This window comes from Falco naumanni, chromosome 4 (genome assembly GCF_017639655.2).
Source record: "Falco naumanni isolate bFalNau1 chromosome 4, bFalNau1.pat, whole genome shotgun sequence".
Taxonomy (NCBI): domain Eukaryota; kingdom Metazoa; phylum Chordata; class Aves; order Falconiformes; family Falconidae; genus Falco; species Falco naumanni.
The window spans coordinates 69395517-69419755 of NC_054057.1; the positions used below are offsets into that span (position 1 = coordinate 69395517).

Consider the following 24239-nt stretch of genomic DNA (forward strand, 5'->3'; position numbering starts at 1 on the left):
CACTATCAAGCTAGCAAATGAATAAATGTAAGAGTAATGAAGCATAAGTCAACTCAAAATGAACACTCAAAAAAAAGAGCAGAGAAAATTATAAGGCTGATGTAAAAATACGATTACTTAATTTGTCTGTGTCACACACTGGAAATGAGTGCTTAGGAACAATTGAGGAGGAAGTAGTAAATTGTATCCAAGGCCTGCATAGAAGAAAAGCAGTCTGACTTAATGTAATGCCGATTTTGTTTGGAGGAAGAAAAAAAATAATAGTTACTTACACTTTCTACCGTGTGCTTGTATATATTCCACAGCCCCCATACAACAATGCTTTTACTACAAGACCATCATTAATCTCTAGGGCTTTGTTCCTCCCATATTTCAAACCGTTCTATCTGCATTCCCTATGAGCATCAGAAGCCTCTAGAGCAACAGGAAGAAGTGTAGGAGTCATAGGCAGTGCTTGCCTGGGGATTGTGGAGCTGCCTCTATCTGGAGAGGTCAACAAAGAAACTTTGCCTCCAGAAATGAAAAATTAATCCGTTCCCCTAAAAATGTCATGTAGTGTGGAATAAAACGTCTGTTCACGTGTTAGAGAATTAAGTGGGTACAAAATGCCTTTGACACGGTTGTCTTGCAGGTTTGACATCTCTGTATCAGAAATACCCATTCTGAAGGGTTTGATTCCGAAGGGCATTTAAGAGCTTTATCAAAGTGTGTGTTCTGTATTACTCAATATAGAGGCTTAGAGTGTTTTAGCAGGATGGGCAGTTCATGGTTATAAGACAAATTAGAGCAGCAAATTATTTTCCTAATAGGAAGAGCATTTTGACTGTCTTTATCTTCAATTCAAAAAAGCATTCTGGTAGAGAGTTCTTATCTTCAGCATTTAACATGTTAATAAATGTAATTTATTGTTATAACATGTTATATTATGTTTATATTTATATTTTTTTTTATTTATATTAATAAACATGTAAAATAAAACAAGTCTTGTAGGACAGCCCTAGTAGCTAGGAAGTGTTCGTACACATTAAGATCACAGCTGTTATTGTCATGTTGTATTAAAGTTGTTCCAAACAACAGCTTTGGAGAAAAGTGAATCCAGTTGTATCATGAAAGGAAAAAAAAAATTATCTGCATGGTGCTTTCAGTAAAATGGAAGGAGAATGACTGTATGATGAAGTAAAAAACTTTCTTTTAATACTGCATCTTTTCAAAAAGTATCAAATTTTTAACATTTTTACTAGCCAAAATGCAGGAGTTGTAGTCTTACAGATGTTAGTGTGAATGGATTTCTGAATAAGCTACAGCATAAATAAGACAGAGCTGGCTTTATCACTCACAGAAAAATAAGAGGTTGCCTCAGGCAGCAGAATCCCTTACACTAGTGCCAGATGGTCTGAGTCTTCATTCACTTTGAATACTTGTTTTTCTCTGTGTGAGGATTTTGGACTCCCCCAGTTCTTTTGTGACTTCCAGGCTACCAGCGCCAGCTGACCTACAAGAGACAAGATGGTTCATACAGTGCTTTTGGCGAGAGGGATTCCTCAGGGAGTATGTGGTGAGTTGCTATTTAAAACAGAGTTAGAAAATTCAGTGTTTGCTAAATGGGAGAAATACACAGTTGGCAAGGAAAGAAGAGTAATTTTCCAGCTTCCATCATGGTATCGCACACAGTGGAGAATAGAAATAGTACTCAATGACTATAGACTTACTGTTTCAATGCTGCTGAGTGTTCATACTACACTAGTAGGTGTATTATAGTTGTTTCAAGACTCGGGGGCAGTTAAGATTTAGTCACATCTACTAACATGTCTGGGCTTTAGGCACAGAAGCTATAGTTAAGGAACATATTTGGTCTACTGGAATTGAAGTAGTCATGTATGGGATGTTTAAGCACCTAATTCCACTAGGGAATGGAACTTCACCTGAAGCATGTACAGAGAAACTTGGTGTCTCTAGAAGTGTTCAGAGACTTCTACCAGGGTAGAAAAAAACCCAAACACCAAAACCAACCCAGAAAACCCCAAAGAAGTCTTTCTCCCACGTGTTTTATATTCCCTCATGAATGAAACGGAATGGTATGGATTTATGCCCCAAGAACTGATGTGCAGGACCTTTGAATGTCAAACAATATGAGAGCCAGAAATTATGAAACTGAGAAATCAGCTCATCTTGCTGATGGCCCCCTTAGGAAACCACGGCCTTTACAGTTGTATGTTACATCCCATTAGCGTGTTAGTTGACCATAATGTCTCAGATGTTGTAGATTCTTGTCTTCATTCATTTGCTTGTGCTGTCATTTGGCTTCTTGATCTGCTCTGTATTTTGCTTTAAACTGATTTTCTTCATGAACTCATCTGAGGGGAAGTACCACTTCTATGATGATGCTGCCTCACTGTTTCTAAGATAGTAAACTTTAATCTCAAATCTGGCATCTCCCAGTCCCTAGGTGTAAAATATGGTGACACAAAATTACTTAACACTTGAAAAATCCCCTGCCAGGCAGCATGCTTTCTACCCTCCCATTCCTCAGAGACTTGTAAAATGAATGATTCAATCTCCCAGAGCTGGCCAGAGTTCGCACTTGTTGCATGTCAGAGGTTTAGAATTCCAAAACCACTGCTGTTGCTTTCTCAGGTCTTAGCTCTGTGTAAAGTCTAACAGCCTCAGACTTTAGCAACTAGTCTGGATTTCTCTCTTTTTTTTTTTCTTTTCTTTTTTTAAGACTAACAAAATTGGAAAATTGACTTTTTCTTTTTTTTTTTTTACAAATAATTCCATATTTATAAGCTTATTGATTCTTAATATAAAAACTTTTATAATGTTGGTAGCAGATGAGCACCTATAAAAGGGAACTGAATTTCAGAGTGTGTCAAAAATAAGACACATATCTTCAAGTTATACTTTTTGGTTTAATTTGTTGACCCTTAATCATGCTCTTGTCCAGAAGTCTGGACAACGTTCAGGTGATTTAATGTACAATTGATTTAGTGTCCCAACAAGTTTTTTGGAAATTTGTGCTTTCTAAGAATGTTGTTTTCCCCCTACTGATACGTTATTCTGAATTTGTTTTCTCAGTAAAGATGATAAATTCGTATTTGCAGGCTAACAGCTTTTGTCCTCAAGTCCTTTGCACAGTCTCGTGGGTTTATTTTCATTGACCCGAAAGAACTAACAGCTGCCAAAGACTGGATCATCCAGCATCAGAAAGATGATGGTTCTTTTCCTGCTATGGGCAGGATACTAAATAAGGACATTCAGGTAAAAACTACACAGACTCAAAATCATGCAATAGGTGCATTTTTAAAGGTATTATCAAAAGCATGAAGTGATGTGGTTTCTTTATAGCTAATGTAGATATTTCAAAGGCTAGAACAGTATAGGAAGAACCAGCAGAATTTCAGTAAAGAAGCATGTATGGGAACATTATCTGTGTGCTGTCCCATGAGAATGAGAAGGAAGGTGTCAAGTCTTGCAAAACACTTCAAAATCATGCCTTGGACTGTGAAATTACATGTGTTGAGTGTGTTCTCAGGCTATTGCTAGGGAAGGAAGCTACAGCGTTGGGTTGGGTTCCTAGATTTTGTCCTCCTTCTGTGCAAAGTAAAAGTTCCGTGATGCCACAACTTCTCTTATAACATATTCTTTGTCTTGCTTCAAGAGTCTTTTTATCCAACGTCCTTTTCCCTAGTTTTCATCCAGTCATTTGTGTTTGTTGCCCTCCAGGGTGGAATCCATGGTAAAATCTCCCTGACAGCTTATGTGGTTGCATCTCTACTGGAAACAGGTGTAACTTCTGAGGTAACAAAAACTTAGTTAAAATAGCTCTCGCGCTCTACATGTTCTAAAAAAATCTATTGTTTTTAAACTTGATTTTGCTACTGTTCACTTTCAAAGGTTCTGTGCTCGCTAGAATGATAGCATCCAGGTAACAGAGGCTGTTGGAAAGCCTTGAGATTGTTCTAAATTTAAGGAATCTGTTAATTCAAGGTGATCCCCCACCATCCTTCAACCAAGGATTATTCTACCAGAGCAAAACTCTGCCCTGCAACCCCATCCCTCAACCTCTCCCAGAAATGGCTGCAAAAAACATTTTCTGCCTTATAACTTCAAGGTGTGATTGCAGGCTATGTGGATACTGGTAGCTTGGTAATATATACTTTAACTAGCTAGCTTAGTGCTAACAGTAGTTTCACTAGGGCCGCAGAGGCTTCAGGGATCCAGAAAACTTTTGCAGTCTGCCTTTGCTACAGTGGCCAAAGTGCTACTGCGATTAGATTACAGTGTCTTTGGAGAGCTGCGCTCCTGTAACGTGCTGGATTGAAGACTCTGGAGGAAAATGTTTCTTTTCTTTGTAATGAGACAGAACAGGAACACGGTGGAAAAAAGAATAGCTACATAGGAACATGCAATTATGCTGCATAATTTTTGAAGTAGAAACAAACAAAAAAATCACTTCCAGTACAACTGGCGTTTTAAAGATTTCTTCTTAAAACTGATGGTAAAAACAGTGCACTTCTCTGTTGTATTTTTGCCTGCATGTCATTCCACTGGAATGGAGATGCTCAGATAACATCATAGTTAAACATTCCCACTAACTATGACTGGGATGTCCATTTGTGCCGAGCAAGTCATGAGTACAGATCTTCACTTGCTCTTCAACAGCCAAGGGAAAAGAGTCATGGTGAGTGAGTAGGTCTGCACAGGTAAAACTGGAAGATTAAAGCAGGAGGTGTAGAGGATTTTGCAGCATGTCTTTGTGATCTGTACTTGGACAGAAGGGATTGACCATTCTGGCAAAACCCAGTGAGTTTATGGAGACTTTGAAACAGCCAGTGCTAATAGCAGTATCTATTCAGAAACTGTGATAATCTCAGCACTTCTGAGGAATCCCTGTAAAGCTTGAAGAGTGAGACCATGCTGCCATCAAGCAGATGGCCCCTAACCCCCAGTTCTTGTTGGACTGGAAAGCCTTCAACCTTATTAGAAAGAATAATAATAAAAAAATTAGAAAATCCTCCAATGCTCATAGAGTAACTTTCCACCTCCCTGTCAGCAGTGTCCCCCCTCTGGGAAGTGATGTGATACTCTCTCTGGGCTGCTGCGTGTCAAGACAGCCCTAGCATTTTTATTTGCTGGAAGTGCAGCTTGTGTGGATCTAATGGTTTTCCTAGAGGAGATTTGCAAGTGTTACTAATGATCTTAGCTGGGAAATGAGGAAGGTGAAGGTTAGTGCCACAGGGAAATCAAAGGAAACCAAATTACATCAAGTCCAATTAAATTGTTTCTATAAATTATCAGAGCCACGTTCCTACATGGTGAGGTCATAGAGGGAGTTAATAAAACATGTTTGTTGGCTGCAGGGACCCCTGGGAACCTTGGCCTTTATTATCCTCTGGCGTCTGGTAGACGCTCCAGAGTGTCAGGAACACAATCAAACACACAGTAGAGAGCTCACTTCTGCTCTGTTCATCTGCTGCCTTGCAGGGGCCTAAAATTTCTTCAGCTTTAAGGGGGAATAAATGTGTCTCAGTGTTAGTCTAGATCATTCTTGCTATGCTGTGTGTCCTTTTTTTTTTGGAATTTGTGATACATGGCTTTTCCTAGGAAGAGTGTTAGTGTCATTCTGCAGAGAGCAAAATGCATCTTTCCTAGTGTATTCTTTTCTTTTCTTGTTATTTTTGTTGTCGTCTTTTTTTTTTTAACGGACACTAAGTAATGAGAAATGAAGTGATTCTGAGATACGGATGCTGGTAATATGTCTGGGCTTTTCCCCCTAAATATAGGAAGAAAGAACAGCTGTTGACAAAGCAAAACACTTCCTAGAGTCCAACTTGTATTCAGCAGAAGACCCCTACACTACTGCCTTGACTGCATATGCCCTGACGCTGCTACACAGTCCCTCTGCTGCTGTGATGCTGCGGAAAATGAACAGCATGGCTATTACGCAAGGTACTGTGCTCCTGGGTCCAGTCTGGCAAGTCCCTGAACTGGCAGTCCTCTTAGAGGAACAAGCAAATAATATTTGCAACTTGAATGATATATTTGAGTTGCTGGGGAGGATAGAACTGGTGAGATGAGGTCTTCCTCATGGCACAATTTGACTTTGTGAGGCAAGACTTTTCCTGAATCTCTCTAGAAAGGGCTGGCTATCTTAGTTCCAGGCATGCCATTGATACTGCGGGCAGGCAAGTGTACCAGAGGCTCTGCAGTGCCTTTCCTGTCGTTATGACAAAGTTTGCCTTGTAACAGTCACAGTCTCTGATGGTGTATTTTAATCCGAAATCCAAGAATTACCTGATTTGTTATGTTGAGCCATATTTGTAATTGCAAAGGGAGCCTCTTCCCCAGGGGATGCTTGTCTAAAAGGAGGGACAGTGCAGTTCAGGGCATGAATCTGTTCTTTGAGTCAATGCAGAAGTAGAATTTGATTCTTCCCACATACAGAGGCTTAGCTGCAGTCCTGCTGTAATAACATACATATTCCACTGTCCTATTTCCTAGACGGCTTTACGCACTGGAGCTTGACGGGAACTCTTGTTACTGATGAAGATACCTTCATGGGATTTAATGATGGTCTCTCTCAATCAGGTACTTCTATGGCAAAGACAGAGATAAGGGAATAGGCTGCAAGAGCAGGCCACTGACTGCGTGTATTCCAGTGAATTGTTTACATGATCTAAGGTATTCTAAAAATGGCAGTCAGGGCAGGGTCTGGATGAAATGAGATGAAACAAAAGGCAGGTGACACTATGCTGAAGGAGCTGGTTAAGAGCAAATGAGAGACAGAGCTAGATGTGGTCAAGATAGGACTGTCTTTTCAGCCCCAGCTATCTCGGCATTTTCCACTCTGGTTTTATAAAGACGGTGATACAGAAGAGTGAGAGCCATATGGGATTCCATCAGGGAGGAATAATTTGAAACGGAAATCTGAGAGAAGTCAAATACATTTAATTTTAGAGGTGTTTAGCTTTGTATTTTCAAATGAATCTAGGGATTGTATACCCAGCTTTTAATGGCAGTCACTGGCATTTCAGCCGATTTCCTAGACTTAAACTACCAAAGCCACAACAACAGTGAACAACGCTGTAATTTTTGAGTCACTTAAAGCCATTGATTCTTCTGATGTAGGTGCACCGATGTTCAGGAGGGATCTAACTGGATATTGTATGAAAATTTCTAGGACAGGAATACAGTACGGGCAGCAGCAAAGTAGAAATGGAGTGGGAGAGAAATTACTTATGGGGTACAGTGAAGTAGAAACAAGGTTAACTGATCTAAGGGAAGAGCTTATGTTCGAAGCAGAGATCTTTGGAAGGTAATACATCTTGGGTCCAGACATCTTTTAACTTCGTTTTTTTCTTCCTGTATTTACTTCTACAGACTCTTAACTTTTTCTTGGTTTTCAGTTAATGAATATTCATAGAACTGTCTCTAGGCCTTCCCAGATTCTCCTTCTAGACGGTATTTTGATTTTATTTTATTTTTTTACCCCCTCTCGTACAGTTGTTTCTGCAGAAGTGGAAATGACATCTTATGCCCTTTTGACATACACACTCCTAGGAGATGTGGCCTCTGCTCTCCCAGTAGTAAAATGGCTTTCACAGCAAAGGAATGCACTTGGAGGATTCTCCTCTACTCAGGTGGGCTGCCTCCGAAAAAGCTAGCTTCAGTACATGCATAATCAACTGTAGAAATCAGTTGGTTCAGGAACAGTCAATGAAGAGTTTCTGTCTAGAGTCTTGACAGAAACTGTGTCCTGCTAAGAAGAAAAATTTCCCATTGCTCTTCTGCCTCTTTCTCAGACTGATAATTTGAAAGGAACCTAGACTTTGTCCTTACAGATGCACTTGACAGCAAAAGTGAAAAAAAACCTGATATTTCTTTTGCTATCTGAATTAATAAGGAAGATTTTGCTACCAGATGCTGATGATCATACAGCACAGTGCTTGTTTGTAAGCTTACTATGCTCCTGTATTCTTCACTATTCTGATCTCTACCTCTTCTGATCCCTAGGACACATGTGTAGCCCTGCAGGCTCTGGCTGAATATGCTATCCTTTCTTACGTTGGAGGAGTCAACCTTACCATTTCCTTGGCATCTACTAACCTAGACTATCAGGAGACATTTGAGCTTAACAAGATGAATAAAAAAGTCCTCCAAACTGCAGTGGTAGGTGGCTTTGTGTTTATGTAGCCATATTTTTAAAGTGATCCATGTGAGCTGGGTTCTGAATGACAACTTGGATGAGTTCAGTAATGGTAAAAGCACAAGTTAAACACTTGAGATCTTGATACTTTCTGGGGTTTTATGGCTAGATTCTGATGTGGAGGAGGCAGCACTCTAAGTTAAAGGCGTTTTTCATCACAACTAATGCCTGATGCTTATGTTGTGCTGCTGCTTGTTTCCACCATTGTTAAATGCAAGTGGCTGAAAAGAGTAAGCCATTCTTACTTCACTTCTGCAGTCTCCTTTATAATCGGAAATATATTTTGTACAGAATAAAGCTAAAATTGAATTTGTTTCCTTTCTGAGCGCCATGTCTTGTTTGTGTCTTAACTGTGGATTCTCCCCAGATCCCCAGTATTCCGACGGGGCTGTTTGTGAGTGCCAAAGGTGAAGGCTGCTGTCTGATGCAGGTAAAGTTGCCATGGGGCTGGAGAAAATATGTGAACAGATGGCCTGTAAACTCACAGTCTTTTTGCTACTTTTTTAATCCCAGTTTGCTGTGAGGAAGGAGTTACACTTTGAATTTCTCTTAAAGCAATTATATAGCGTGATGGTGCTTTAGTTCTTAGAAGTAAATGTGACTGTAGTGGGCTGAATCTACTCTGGTGCAGCTTTATCTATGTATAACTGTTGTAAAGCTTCTGTTGCCTCTGTGCCTGCCATTGCCTTCCTCTGAAGACATCTGGTGTTTATGCTGGTCTTTAGGGAACATTTGTAGATGCTGTGAAATGTTGGGGTCTAATAGGCTGCCCTGATTTGTTTTGGTTTTCCCCTCTTTCTGCTGCAGATTGATGTCACTTACAATGTACCTGATCCTATTGCCAAACCAGCTTTCCAGCTCCTGGTTAATCTGAAGGAGCCAAAGTCAGAGCAGCATTTTCAAGCTCCAAATCTCCTGCGGTCTGTCTCTCCAGATGAGAATCGCTCTGAAGCCTTGCACAGAGAGAGGGCACTGGTGGATGATGATGACCCAGCTTCAGATCAGGACCATCGGGAATACAAAGTGATACTGGAGACCTGCACTAGGTAGGAAATGCCAATCTGCATCATGTCCTGCCTGTTTCTCAGAGACCATCTAGTTTGCTGACCAGCACTTCTGTACTGATACATTCATTGATACAGGAAAAATACTAAATAACGCTATATCTCAAATAGTGTAAGATAGAACACCTCACATGCAAGATTTCAACCATAATTTTGAGTTGTAGGACAGAGTTATTGTCTGGACATTCACAAGCGTTGTCTTCAGCATTAATAATTTTAGTGCAAAGTATCTGTCAAACATAGAGAAACAAGAACAAAATTTAAGAGGACACCACCTTGGTTTTTTACCTTTAAGTTTCATCATTGCCTCTCCAAACCCTGAAGACAACAAATTGAACATCTTTTGCTTGTATCAGGAGGAAAAGTAGCAGCTCTGGATTATTTTCTAGGTCTTCAGTAACAGGCTTTCCTTAAAAGCCTAAAAGAACTAGGTAATTTCAACTGATTAATCAATATCTTAAATGTGTCAATAGACCTATAAATATTATTGACTTGACTTAAATGTTTGAGTTACTTATTTTTCAGTTTTGGATACCAAAAACCTAACAGAATATGCTTGTTGCCATGGTATGAATTTGGAATCTATGGTAAAGGCACAATATGTGCAGATATTTGTTAATAAGTTCTCTAAAGCTCATTGTTTCTCTTCTTGTTCCGTACAAAGAAATTTAAAATAATTTTTAAAGATGGCTTGCTACTAAAGCTCCACAAGTTTCATTCCTAGCTCTCTAAGCATTTTGTAAAGACATTATCAATTCCATCTCATTTTATAGATTGGGAAGCTCAAGATATTAAGAGGAAACAGCTTGCCTATAAAGAAACAGCAGGAAGTATGGTTTGATCTGTATTTAATCCATTTAAACATTTTGCTTAAACACGTTGGTACTGCTGTGGTCATCAGGAGTTGCTGATCACTTTACAAAATATTTTGATTTTTGAGGAGGTTGTTGGAAAGCTGGCCCAAAAGATGGGAAGCCACAACCAAAGTAAATAAGGAGGGCTTACAGCATCCTACTGTATAACAGAAAAAAACATTCCCAAGAAATTCATAACTAATCTGCATATTTGTGACCAGAAGCACAGCAGGTGGTGGGGCTGCAGCGTCATTGAACTCACACAACAAAAATCAAGTGAATGGCTCAGATGTAATTCACGGAAATGGAAAGCTTTCGCTCCCCTGCCAGTTTCTGTCTCCTTCCTTCCTGCAGAGGCAATGCCATACAGTGACTACAGTCCTGAAAACAGTTCCAGTGACTCCAGGCAAAGATGAGATCTTGTTATCTCTGACAACACACTTGCCCCTTGCTAGTGTGGCCATTTGCTGGCAGATGCATTGCCTCTGCCACAAGCCTGTGAAATCCTGGGCCAGGCATTTTTCAGCCTAGTTGAATTCTTCCTTCCTCCAGTAACAACAGCCAGTAATGGGCAACTCAAATTCATCATCCAAAAGTTTGCTAGGGTTGATCTGGCTGTATGTAACACAGTGTCACCTTCTGAACCTCTTTCCCCCCTGCCTAAGCACTGCAGCTTGTACTGGGGAGGTAGGCTTAAAGTCTTGTCAGTCGCTCGAAGATGCCTGTAACTAAGGAGGCTGCTCTGCATCAGCACAACCTTTCTGTTGTTTCTGAAACTTCTGCCCTGGGGATTTCTGGAGCAAAGACAGAAATTTGAGAGGAAGCCCAGTCCGAGGAGATTGATTGCTTGGAAAGAAAACAAAAGCAGATGACATTTTCCCTTTCCTCCCCTTCTCCTGTAATGATGCTCTTTTAACTCCTTCATCATCTTATTTAGGTGATATGAATAGAGGAGTACATCTAAGGATGGCAATTGAAATATTTTGAGCTGGGGGTGTTCTTCAGAATGCAGTTGTTTTAAGTGTTGTGCTCAGTGAAGTCCTTGGGCACTTTTGAGGAGTTAGGGAGAAAACAGAAAACAGGGAATAGAAGGCTGTGATACAAAACAGAGAATGGGGAAAATTCAGGCCAAGGGATACTATAGGATTTTTTGGGGAGCATGGTGCATGGACTTAGATCAGGATTAACGAGGTTTAATGTCTCTTAGGAGGCTGTCAGCCCTGAAGTGTCTTACGCTGCTGGCTCTGTCCACAGGCTGTCTCATGCTACTGTGGGCGTATGAGCTTGGGTGTGGTGGTACATGCAGGTTGGCTCCGTGCAGTGCTTCAGCAAACTCGGACACCCACCCTCGCTGTGGAGGTCTCCACATAAAGCCTCCAGGTAGCCCAGCAGGAGCCAGTTCAAATCTGGCAAATTTGCTCTTGGAAGCAGTGTACGGTGGTTTTTTGGTACCGGGCATGAACTAATAAGCCCTCCTGGGTCCAAGCTCATTGTCTTTGTGGTGCAACTAAACAGCAAACAGGTAAGCTACCAGGGAGGGATAGTTGAGAGCTGACTATGTGAATGTGGAGAAAAGGAGCATTGTTCTGGAATTAGCAGGAGCTTTTTTTGTTGCAATATCAAATCTTCTGCCATGCTGCAAGAAATTGAAATCTTTTGCAACAGCCCCAAAAAAACTTTCTTTCCATCCCTTCCTGTGTGTTTTTGTGTTGTGTTTTTTTTATGAACACTTCAGCAGTAACAACTCTGAATTTCAGTGGTTTTTTGGAGCCTTCATAGATATCATAGAGGACAATATAGGCAGTAAATTCTTTAACACTCTATTAATAAATAGAGAGTGAGTTTGCTGACTCATTAGCAAAGATACTTTTCTCAGTGTCGATTGGATGCTGGAGGAAAATGGCCGTTTACAAAAGCCTGGGGCTGAATGACTGCTTGCTATTGGAAAGTAATGTTCCTCTTACACCACAATCCTTTTACAGCCCTCCACTTAGGAAAGAACAGAAGTTTCTTCTACTGCAAGGTGTTATTCTGTTTTACCAAGTGCATTTTCTCAGTGATTAATTGAAAAATAAGGCAAGCAGTCCCATGGGAGGCTACATTCTTCCTTCTGCTTTTCTGCCTCCATTTGCCTGGACATCTCCTACATCTCTGCCCTCTGTGATTTGTGCTTAATTTTTGTTAAATAAAAGCAGAAGAGGATTTTGTAAAACCAAGAAGACTGTGGCTTTCAACAAGTTCTTCAAAGAAGAGTAGTTCCTTTTAATATTTGTTTCCTTGGAAGTTTGTTCTCCATCTTGAGTTGTCCATGTACCATTTGTTATCTTGGATCCTGAGTTTGTTTTCATTCTTTCTCTCTTTTTGTTCTCATGGGAAGATGGCTGCACTCTGGATCTTCAAACATGGCTGTCTTGGAAGTGCCGTTGTTCTCAGGGTTTCGTGCAGATATTGAGAGCCTAGAGCAGGTAAGATGTTGTAATGAGAGCGCAAGGCATGGTTTTGGGCCAGGGCTTGGCTCTTTTAATTGGCAAGGATTCCCTATGGGGAGCAATAGGAAACAAATGCCATTGAATGTTAGTGCACTGTCCAAAAAGATGCAATTAAAATTGGGGGGGAGGCAGGAGATTTCACTTGTCAAAAAATATTTATCTGAAATGAGTAAGCAGATGTTCTGAGCAAGAGTAACGAATTCACTAAACATGGCCAAATGAAGTTTATTACTGAGCACAGTGCATGGTAATTAAACAAGACCCATTTGGAAATGCTGAAGTGAAAATGTGCTCTAACAGGAGCTGTTTATGGCTTCTTAGTGGGCGGTGTTATCTCCAACATCTGGATTCTATTTCTTTGGAGGCTCTGTGTCTTGGAATTTTTTGCCTCCCCCCCCCCCCTTCTGGGAGAACATCATGTTTATTGCAAGCCAAACTGAGGTGGACAGAATGTGCGTCTTACCCAGCCAGCCCTCTGGGGGAGATGAACTGTGATCTTTAGCTTTGCTTTATATTTTGTGGAAGCATGACAGTGTATTCACTGGTGGGTTTTATGCTGCAAATAGTTTTTAACGACTATTAAACTAAAGAGGTGTAAAATCTTTGCATCCTTGACAACTGATAAAGAGCTGAAAAGTATTTTGCTTCCAAGAGTTCTCTTCTGTTAATAACTTTATCTTAATTATACTGGGAGCGGGAGGGATTTGGGGAAAGAATTTTGAACTAGAGTCATAGTGAAGACCAGGCAGTTTAACTTGACATCCTAATTCAAGGAAAAGTGCACATTACTTTGTCTTCTCTAGGATTTCACTTGATTTGCCTAATTCAGAATATAAACATTATTGCATTTTCTTGGAGAAAATGAGACCAATATGTTCCTCTTCAGGGGCTTATAATCCATGTCAAAAGCTGCTATCAGATAGTCTCCTGGGCTGTCACTGAGGCCAGAGAAAATTGTGTATTAGACCCTGAGAAGACAATTGCATCCTTTCAGTGTAAGGAAGCTATGCTAGAATACTTTTGTACAGAGATGTGTGTTGATCAGATATGAAATTATTCCTGTGAAGAGAAATATTAAAATTAATTTTTTATTTGTTCACAAGCTGCATGTTGAGAATCCCGTTTTCAAATGCATTGCATGTAAAATGTATCAATTTTTATTTACCTGTTGACCTTTGAGTCTGATTCTCTCTCGTGTGCAATGAATGGTGCAACAAACTGAATATGGGTTTTCAGATGAGGCAAGACCACCAGTAGGTCATCTCCAGTATCCTTGTGGTAAGAGAAAGGAAGAAAATTAGGTGAGGGGGCCTGTAGTGGGTTTGGTTAGTATTTTATCTCCTCCTGCTGAAGATGCTAGAGTGACAGTTATTTGTACTGCTTTCAAATAAGTTCTCTCTCATAGTAATTTACATAAATAATGGCTGAAAAATTATGGATGGAAAGCTGGCTTAGGACCAGAGAACTCAAAATGGGACAGGAGAACAACAGGATATCTTTATGTTGTTAAACCCATGGAATTTTTTATCAGCAGAGGGAAGGAGTTGAAACAAAGAGTGCAAAGGGGTTTTCATTAGAGAAGAACAGAAAAATGGTTAGGTTAAGTAACAAATCCCTGTAGTCCTTATTTTTCCTGACGTGGGCTAAGAAGAAATTACAGAAATAAGAGCTGCCATTGTCCAGGCTGTATGTACTAAGTGAATAACTCCTTTACCGGGACAGAGTTAAGAGTTTCTGGGCTGAGAGTCCTGAGAAGGTCTGATATGCTCGTGTGTTACAAGGAACTACATAGGTTCTGTCATTTCAGTCCCGGAGCTGAAAGTTTTTTCTCTTTTGCCAAGCCAGCTGTGCTCTGGTGTGAGACCTGTTTACATGGCTGGGTCAGGCAGGTGTCCCAGATAAAGACTTGTAAACCAAACATGCTTATTTTGTATTTAGTTACTACTAAAAGGCTGCTACATGCAGCAACCTGCTCCTGTGCTGTGTCTGGTTTACACTAACCTGTGTTCAGGGCATGTTGTACATGTTCTAAGTAGCAGAAACACTAAAGATAATTGTGAATCATACGATTAACATGAGGATATACTGTCTGCAAGGAAACTGATTCTGGTTCCCCAATGAACTGGCTGTATGATGTTTCAAAACACTTTTGTTTGCAGTACATCTTATTCTCTCTTGTCTACTAATGTTGCCATGGTCCTTGTGCTCTGCGACACCAGCCTGCCTCCAGTGTGTCTCACGGCTTCAGAGATTCTTGTGTCACGTTCAGTGCCATCTTGCTGGTGCCTCAGCACTGCTAGTTCCTTGACTAGGTCAGCACTTGTAAATGAGAAATAAACGCTGGGCATATTGAAACTGGAGCAGAGAAATGGGGAGACTTACCCACACAGCTTGTGCATCAGATGCATCAAGTCTGGGAAGCACCATGTGTCAGTTTCATACCATTCTTCTGTCATATCCCCGAGCCTGGCCTGGATGGAAGCAGAGGGTAAAAAAGCAAGCTGCTCTGCTGCTGCAGGAGTCTGACTTTCTTAAAGCTGAACGAGCTCTCCAGCACATTAGGCTTTCTGTGGCCCTAAGCAGATCAGTTGGTTGTGCTTTCCCCTGCGGCATCTTGTTGCCTGTCTGAATCTCGTGTTCCTGCCTCTATGGGTAGAGAAGCAACAGAGCCCCAGTGCAGCCCTACCCGTTAGGGTCTCTGAGCTCAGAATAGCAGGCAGCTTGTTTTTGGTTTTCCCCCTGTCTTAGTGGGAAAAGGAGCGGATTCTCTTTCATAACTGGTAAGACTGAGCTCCTGCAGCACAGAGCTGCTCTGAGTTAAGTCCTTGCAAATCTCAGAAGGATGTCAGGTACTTCATGTAGCACGTGCTTTTTTAGTACTGGTAAGATACACAGAAGCTGGTTCAACACCCACTGTTGTGAAAGTTCTTTGGGCAAAAGACTGTGTAGTTGGTGCCTCAGTTTGGCGAGAGGATTCTGTGGTTGGGATTCAGTACTGGGCAGTCTATTTCCATAACCAGAACAGAATTACTTCCTTTGGGCAGTAGGAGGCTTTGCTGAAATGGGAAGGATATTGCATCTTCAAGGGGGAATGTCTCCCTGGAAGAGCTGAATTCCATCTTTCTTATTGCAGAAACCCTTTGCATCGGTACAAATGAAATGTAGGGACAAAGCTCAAGTGTATATATTGGTAGGCAGTGAAGACACAGATACAACCCCAATGATTTATTTGTGGCTGTCAAATGTGTATCCAAATCACGCTGACAAAACCAAAATTCTTCCACTGAAGACCCAGTACTAGTTTTGTTATATATTTTGGACACCACCTTCAGCAGAGGCAAGTCCTGTCGTTCCCACTGCTGCATTTTCTTGTCACCCTAGCCATTTCCCTCTCCCCCTGGCATGGAGGAGCAGGGCTGTAAATCAGATTTCCTTGTTTGTTGTTTGCCCTCACAAGGGAGCAGTATGTGCAGAGCGGACCCACGTGCAGCTCCGGGGCAGCGATGGTTAATGAATGCTCTGTTGCACGTTGAGGGCAGCCCCCCTGTCTGTGCAGCCACAAATCCTTCTAATAATGCTGGGTGTCGACAAGGTCAGGAGGTCACCGCAGGCTGGTATATATCAAGCTTCACCAGAAAAATGCAACTTTAGCTGAGCTGAGCATTTCCCGGTGGCGCCAGCCTCTCCAAGCCCTCATAAAAGGACTGTCTGCAGCCATCTACTGCTGAGTAATAACAGTCACCATCAGGCCCCTAAAATTATAAGGACAAATTAAATTGGCCCTTTCCATATTGTGTGGGACTTAAACACATGTTCCTTTGCTTGTTACAGTAATAGCAGGAAGCTGTGTGCAGGGTTTTACAACTAGAAGCACTATGCTGAAGAAATTCACAGTTAAAGCCGTTGGTAGCAGGTTTGGGCAAACTTCAGTAGAAATGCTTTTTGCTTCACGTCATTCTTTCTAATACATAATAATAACAATAATAGCAACAACAATAATAATGCTTCATTCTTTCTGCACAGTTTTCATTCTAAGATCCAAAAATACCTTAGGAACATCTTGTGGGGGAAGACATGAAAATGTATATTCCCTACATCACAAATGGGATTATCTGACAGAGAGATTAAAGTAATAGAACACTTTGGAGAACAGACTTAAAGCATCAGCTCTGACTGTTACTCCATTCTCCAAACTGGGATTAAAACACAAGTCCTTTTCCACAGACCATAGTCTTGCCCAGCTTCTGGAGTAAATGTTTTTCACATGATAGATGTGTTCTGAATACGGTTCATCAGGACAGTAATGATTGACTGATCTAGTACGTACAGTATGATGGTCATCATAATAATGAGATGTTAGTATTTCAAACAGAAAATCAGAGGAGTAACTCTTTTGGAAACTTTGAAATAAAACTTTGTGGAATTATATCAGATGATAGCATTTATATTTTGGTGGTGGTTCATGAGCATTCTGTACCAGGGAGATAATTACTAGATTCTTTGAGGTGATGCAGTAATTCTATAAATGACAGCGCTCGTACTTTCCTCTGAAGGCTGTGATCATGCTATACATGCAGACCTGCAGTTGGCAAGAGATGAGCTCAAGTATTCTTACAAATAGCTGGGGTACATTAGGGGCAGTAGCACCCCAGATAAAGGAAATACTGTGTTCTCATACGCAGATTGTCCCAATAAATAAAAAGCATAAAATTAGGTAGTCTGTAGGCATGAGTGGTACAATGCAAATTACAAATCTCTGGGCCTCAGAGGGAGAGAAGATGAGTGGCCGAGGCCTGCCTGACCCCAATTTGTCAAAAAGAAGGGTGCCTAGGGCTCTTTCAAAAGGCTGATCTTTTCAAATGTAAGGGTTAATTTTGCTGGCAGAAGAATGTTTTGGGGTTTTCAGCTGGTGGGAGAAGGGGATCTCTAATACCTGGTGTGATCCAACAGCGTAATTCCCTGGTGGTCTGAAGGAGTGTAAATAAGAGACTTTATTGAGTGTTTTGGGGTCTCTGAGCTCTTGCTTGAGCATTGGTACTGAAAACGATCTGGGAGCTATTCAATTAGTTTATGGATGATGTGTCAGGTGTAGTCTGAGGCAGATAAATACACCAGGGACCAGGAAGAACCTTCAACATTATGCACCTTGCAAGCATTCCTCATCAGGTCACAGAAAGGAACAGAGATGGCTTTTTCTAAGTTGTGCGACAGCAGCCACAACCCTTTTTGCATTTACCCTCTCTGAAACATCCTTTTCCAGCAGAAGAAATCCCTGACTTTTAGTGTTTGATCAGTTTTCTAAGCAATCTAAAATCTTTCTTATTCTCTGATTTCAACCTGTTTTCTATAAAATGAGATGAAACTAAACATGTTGATTTTCTTCCCAGTTATTGATGAACAAGCAAATTGGATTAAAAAGATATGAAGTGGATGGAAGAAAAGTCCTTTTTTATTTTGACGAGGTAATGACTTTGTTAACTATAGTTATGTTGGTTTTTAATGAAAGGCAAATGACAAGTGGATCAGGCATAGGCACGGTGTACTGAAGTCGGTGGTCCCTCCGTAGATGGGGATTACCATGCCAGGTTTAACTGGCCAGTTCATTGAACCTCTTTTGAGGCAGGAAGGCATTGTGGGTTTGGTTGGAAATGAAAGCTTAACAGAGGCGGGTGATTAGCTTCAGACCATATAGGACTCCTGGGCAGATATCACCTTAGTTTTTGCCTCAAAATAATCTCACCTTCAGATACAGCTAGCATTGCTAAAAAGGCAGAGAAAAAATGCAGTGTAATTTAGGTCTCACAGCACATACCTGAGTGGAAGATGAGATCTTTCTTGGCTTGGTCATCAGCAGTAAATTCTTAGTTACATTAGATGACAGGAGTGCTGCTAGGTAAGCCAGGGAATACAGCCTGAGTTTCAGGTTTGCCGTTGTTGTATGGCAAGTGTGTGCTTTAAAGGCTTGCAAGGTATCATGTTTTAATTCATCCTGTTTGGCTTTTCATTATCTGTCTCTATGCCTGGTATTGGAGGTGTCTGCATTCTCCCCACGTGTCCAGCACAGCAAGTTACGTGAGGGGCACATGCTATGTTTATTTGTCTCTCTCTTCGCTTCAAGTGCAGTTTTTGTTACACCGAGTCTTTTACACAATTTCTTACAGATTCCCAGCCAGTGCGTGACCTGTGTAAAGTTTCAAGCTTTCAGAGAGCATATAGTTGGGAAAACAGCTCCTGTTCCTATCAAAGTGTATGATTACTATGAGCCAGGTATATGCCTGTTTTCCTTTGATTTTTGCCAGCATTAATGCTCTAGGCATAAAGCTTAGTTGTGTTTTCTCATCCTTGCTGGCCTGCAGCTTTCGAAGCAACTCGTTTCTACAACGTGAGTGAAAACAGTCCCTTGGCTCGGGAGCTCTGTGATGGGCCAACATGCAATGAGGTGGAAAGCTCAGCTAGCCAATGGGTTGGTAAGTTGCACCAAAGCCAAGCATATTTTTTGGAAAATGGAGCCCACAGACATACTTTCCAGGAATTCAGAAGTCAGAACTGTATTTAAAAAAAACACTCTTATTTCACTGTCTATGTTAGTGGAAGTTTTACAAAGGTTTGTGGGATAGTAGTATTGAACTCGTGACAACCGAGCAGACCAATGTAGTCTGCTCTTCAGTCACCAACGTGACTACTATTTGCCTCAGAGGCAAGATATAATGGACAATTCTGGAAGAACCTGCACAAAGTGAGATGAGTTAATAAACATACGGGCTGAAACTCTGTAAAATGCAGTTTGGCTTTCTTTCTCTAAAATATCATGCAATAGAGTTCCACAATTAACTATAGGAAGATTGAACAATTTTATGCATCAGTGAAAGGAATAACTTTCCCCAGAAACGATACGTTCCTTTCTGTCCTCTGTGTCACACAAAACAGTTGCTTTATCCTATATCTGGAACCTGCTGCAATATGGTTCTTCCAGAAAGACAGCCTTATTCCCAGAGCTTTTAATTCTACCAAGTTTGTAAAATCCTGTGAGAAGCCTTAAGGAATTCAACAGGAAAACTGACATCAGTGAAATATTGCCACTCCATCTTCCCCTTCCCCATGCTATGCAAAAATATTGCTTTGGATGTTTTTGTTTACTTCTCAGGCTTTGTTCACTCTGGACCATGCAATAACATTTTTGGCTGCTTGGAGGATGAGTATTTTGAACAGTGCATGTGTTCGCGAGACTGTGGCTATGATGGGGAGCCTGTATGTGGATCAGATGGACAAATTTACCCGAACCATTGCCAGATGGAAGTAGCATCGTGCAGGAATAATACAAGAATAGAACAGCTGCCCATGTCTCAATGTTCTGCCTGTAGGTTTCGTTCAGTTCCCTTTTCTGTTATGATGGAGATGCAGAACACTACAAATCCTCATCTAAGCAAATGATAATTACGTATGTGTGGTACGGAAAAGAGGAGAATTCAGAACCTCCTATGTATTATTTTTTTACTCATGCTACAGGGGACTAAGTTATAAGAGCAGCTGCCTTTTGTGATTAGCTCAGAATAATGGGGTTTCTATTCTCACGAACACATGTTTTACCAATCAGAATGAACTTCAGAGAAAATAGATACTGTTTTATCTGAAGTGAATAATCCTAGATAAAAATTAACATCCATGAAGTGTAGCACTCTTTGGAGATTCTATGTCGGCTTTCACGATGTGCAGTGTAGTAGCTCAGTGAACAGAGTATGCCACCTCTGGAAATGCAGACATTTCTAGAGATTCATTAACAAATTTTATGACCAATGCATTTATTTTTATTTACAGCCAAGAATTTGCCGGAAGAAAGGGAGACACACTCCCACACAGCTGAGCAACCCAGTGTTAAACAAAATCCAGCAGGTAATATCATACCTTTGCATTTATCCGAAGCCTTTTATTTTTGTCAAGGTTGTAGCCTGTCCTGTCACTGTATAAAAATATAATGGCTCTCAAGCATGTTCAAACAAAGATGCTGAACTTCATCTTTCAGAAAAGACAGAACAGTCAGAAATCAGAAAAAAATGAACATGTCAAGGAGAAACTGTTCAACTACAGACTAGCTCTTTTAGTCCTTTTCCTTTCGGGAAATGTTGTGTGGTACCTGCTCTATTCAGTGCACATGCAAGATTTAATAAGTGGTTCATAGAGGTGGGCAAGTTGACCCTCTTATTTTCTCAGCCTTTGTATGTTTGAACAACACATGCTCTGTGATCTTTACTTCAATATTAAGCTGGAAAGATCACATTTAAAACCAGGCTGATGTAATGAGTTTCAACAAACAGCTGAACAGGGCATGGCAACAGACCAAACCACTGCAAGAACTAGAATCCAGGTGGATTAACTTTTTCTTTAGCAGTTCTGTACAAAAAATGAGCTGGCAGTCTTGATTCTTTCAGAGCTGCTGTTTGGAATAAAAGGCCTTAGTGAGCAAAAACGTTAAGGTCAGTAGATGGAGCAGCCAGGAATGTGGCTGCTCATTTTATTTGGTGCTCGTATCCATACACTTTTTTCCAAGACTTCATGTTGAACTTGCTCATGGCTCACAATAAATCTCACCAAGAAGCAGTGGAGTGTCAATAGAATAGTTTGTTTCATGCTGTTTCTAGTAAATAAACTGGACGAGATTTTTCCTGGCTGCTTTCCACTCATTAATTTTCCTCTGGCCTCTAACTCTCCTAACAGATCAGTAAAACAAGTTAATTCTTCAAGAGAAGACTCTGTGCCTTCTCATGTCCTTCTTGTGCACCAGAGTTCGGGCTAGCGTGTGTCCAACATGAGAGACACCATCCTGTTCTTTCCCCTTCCTCTGCTCTGCAAAAGCTGATGGATAGTTTTCTTTACTAAGGTGTGAAAGTATAGTGAATATTCCATTATGATCTTTTATATAGGTCATTCAGTATGACTGTTTAATGTCTTTCCTGTTTTCCCTCCCTTTTTTATATGTGTATGTACCAGATAGCTATCTGTTGAAAAAACTGGGATAAATGCTTGTTGCCTTTTATTCTGTGCAAACGCTATGTACTCAGCATGGAAACTGTTTGCAATCCGAACCCTTTAAAGCAGCATTCACAAACTGCTCTTTGGGGTACCGCTGGTATGCGAGGCCATACTAAGTATTTTGCTGCTGGTCTACAAAATGGGACAGCAATTGCATTATTTTCAAATAAAAATTTGGTAGTAAAAATTATTACCTGGGGAAAAAATTGTGGAACTCGATGGTAGGCCACAATAAAAAAAAAAATCAGAACAGCGTTTCTGAAATAATCTGCATTAAAGTGGCTAAGAAAAATAACCCTCTTGTTTCTGTTCTAAACAGACAAAAGCAGTGTTCGCTCAGTAAGCTGAAGTGGAAATTCTGATTTTTATTTTTTGTGTATGTGGTATTTTTATTCAGATTTTAGTTTTAAGAAACCTGTATGCCCTAATGACATGTTTGTCAAAGCACAAGCATTTAGAGCTGCCTTTGTTCTAGGATCTGGGAGTGTTCAAGTTGAGAGTCTCCTGGAGGTGAGATACTCTTCTGAACTGAGCTGTCTGAGCAGCCATGGCAGAGTGAGCATTCAAAAATAAAAATTACTAAATCCTGCATCAGGAAAAGCACCCAGCATGTGATTTTCATTAATCCTCTGGGCTTCTCTCAGGTCAGCCACACGGTACATGAATCAAAGGTTAACAAGTGAATGAATCCTTCCTCGTACACAGGTCTTATTTGGACTCACTGGTTTGTTAGCATTGAAGCATGTGATTGGGTTAAGTCTGCTCAGGTGCTCCGGGTTTCTAGTGAAAGTTCTGATGAGCCATGTCTAAATCTGTGATTTCCTAAAGGGATGCAAAACTCCAGGAACCAAATCAAGATTAGGGCACCTTGGTGAAACTGCCTCACTGTGTTAATCTTCAGGAAACACCATTTTCTCAGAGAACTGCATGGTGTTGATATTGTCTGAAATCCTTCTGTATCTGCTGTATGACTTGTGCAGGCTCAGCTTGGTTTGATTGATGCTTTCGTTGTTAGCTCTTGTCTATGTTACCCCAGCGATGGAAACAATGAGAGCCCATTTCCTTCCAGCAAACCGTGGGGAACTTCATAATGTGTTTGGGTTCACTCCTTCAAACACAGACTTGCAGTGTAGTTCCACATACACCAGTGAGTTTGCTAGAATAAACAACAGCTTTTGAGTTATGCTAGTCAAGCTAAGCAGTTGTATATAGATGGTCCTGCAAAACCAGGATGCAGTGCTTCTTCCAGCTCCTAGCTATTGTCAAAATATTTTAAAATGTCTTTCAAAAGTCTGCAGCAGATGTTGCAGCAAGTGAGGCAGAATGGCTGATCTTAAAACCGTAGTCTGTTGTTGTACAGATGGGTAAATCCTCTTGGCATGGTTAGAAATACCCTCTTGACTGGGAGGGAAGCGTGCAGGGTGACAGGGCTCATCTGGAACAGCTCATGTCTGAATCCCCTTCCTCAGCTGCACTTCTTCACAGGTGGATCACTGAGACTCAGGGGTTTGTGACGAGTAGCATGGACCCACCTCTGGCTCTAAGCACTGAAGCTCTGCTAGTATGCTTTCACAGCCTGTTGCAGTTGTATTTGTTTGGACTGAAAGCTCCTGGAGCAGGATTTTGGTTGCTACCTGGAGTATCGGTACCTCGAGTGCCTTTCTGACAGTGGCTTTCCTAAGATCATTGTCGGGCTAGGCTATGAAAACATGGGTGGGTTTCAGAGCCTTGGGGATCCTCAGTAGCTCTTATACCATCTCTCTGATGTAGTACTTTGATTGCTTCTGTAGATCACAAACACACTTCTGAAACTGCTTGAATCTTTTCTGCCGAAAGCTCTAAGTGTATAGCCACTGACATTGGAAGACAGTGTGTTGCTATCATGGTAATGTGATTCTGCATGTATTTGATGGAAAAGCAATATCCAAGTGTGTGGCAACAGCACTCGGTGGTGTTGGTGCTGCTGTGGTGCTACAGTCTGTGCTGCTCTGAGCAGGCAGCCCACCCAGCCTTGTGCTGTCTGACCCCCCAGCCTTCTCACAGTGGCTGGAGCTGTGTTATTTGTACGGTTCTGCTCTAGCAAGTAGAGAGACCAGTAGCTGGAAGAAAATTCTAGGAGGCATTGTGATACCTTTATTTAGTGGTGGGGTTTTCTTTTTTTTTTTTTTTTTTTTTTTTTTTTAAAAAAAAACATCACTAGCTCCTAACAGGAACACCAGAATGAACTCTGCTTCCAGGTGGAGTCATCTCACAGTGCTCCCTGGCAGGAGCATTATTGACAGGACCGCTGTTCTTCTAAGATTGATTGAACTGGCGGTGGGCCATTTTTCCTTTCACCCCATCAATGTTCAGCAAACATTGGCTTAGGCACAAACATTTGGAGGTGGGGGAGGGGTTTGTATGCAACAGGAAATGTCGGCCTTTCGTCTTTGCTTTGACTCCAGTGCTGCGTTCCAGGGAAGAGTAAAGTCTGTGATGTTAACTGTGTCCCTGGTGGACAGCAATCATCCATTCATAGAATGAGCTCACAACCTGGCAGGTTCTCACATGGAGAAGGCCAAGAAGAAGTGAACGCAGAGACCAACTGCTTTCAGGCAAG

The 24239-nt window shown here is 41.1% G+C and overlaps 1 protein-coding gene across 5 annotated transcripts in view; it reads left to right on the forward strand.

Annotated features, from left to right (window-relative positions):
- The window catches only part of CPAMD8 (C3 and PZP like alpha-2-macroglobulin domain containing 8), a 53994-nt gene that overhangs the window by 27473 nt on the left and 2282 nt on the right, over positions 1–24239 (forward strand). For all 5 annotated transcript variants that reach the window (XM_040589875.1, XM_040589877.1, XM_040589876.1 and 2 more), the window contains 15 exons: positions 1474–1555; positions 3102–3258; positions 3724–3798; positions 5784–5949; positions 6502–6588; positions 7504–7640; positions 8014–8169; positions 8574–8636; positions 9014–9252; positions 12502–12589; positions 18001–18075; positions 18775–18880; positions 18970–19080; positions 19758–19970; positions 20429–20503. In XM_040589875.1, coding sequence (XP_040445809.1) covers positions 1474–1555; positions 3102–3258; positions 3724–3798; positions 5784–5949; positions 6502–6588; positions 7504–7640; positions 8014–8169; positions 8574–8636; positions 9014–9252; positions 12502–12589; positions 18001–18075; positions 18775–18880; positions 18970–19080; positions 19758–19970; positions 20429–20503 — 1830 coding nt within the window. The remainder of the gene's footprint in view (positions 1–1473; positions 1556–3101; positions 3259–3723; positions 3799–5783; positions 5950–6501; positions 6589–7503; positions 7641–8013; positions 8170–8573; positions 8637–9013; positions 9253–12501; positions 12590–18000; positions 18076–18774; positions 18881–18969; positions 19081–19757; positions 19971–20428; positions 20504–24239) is intronic.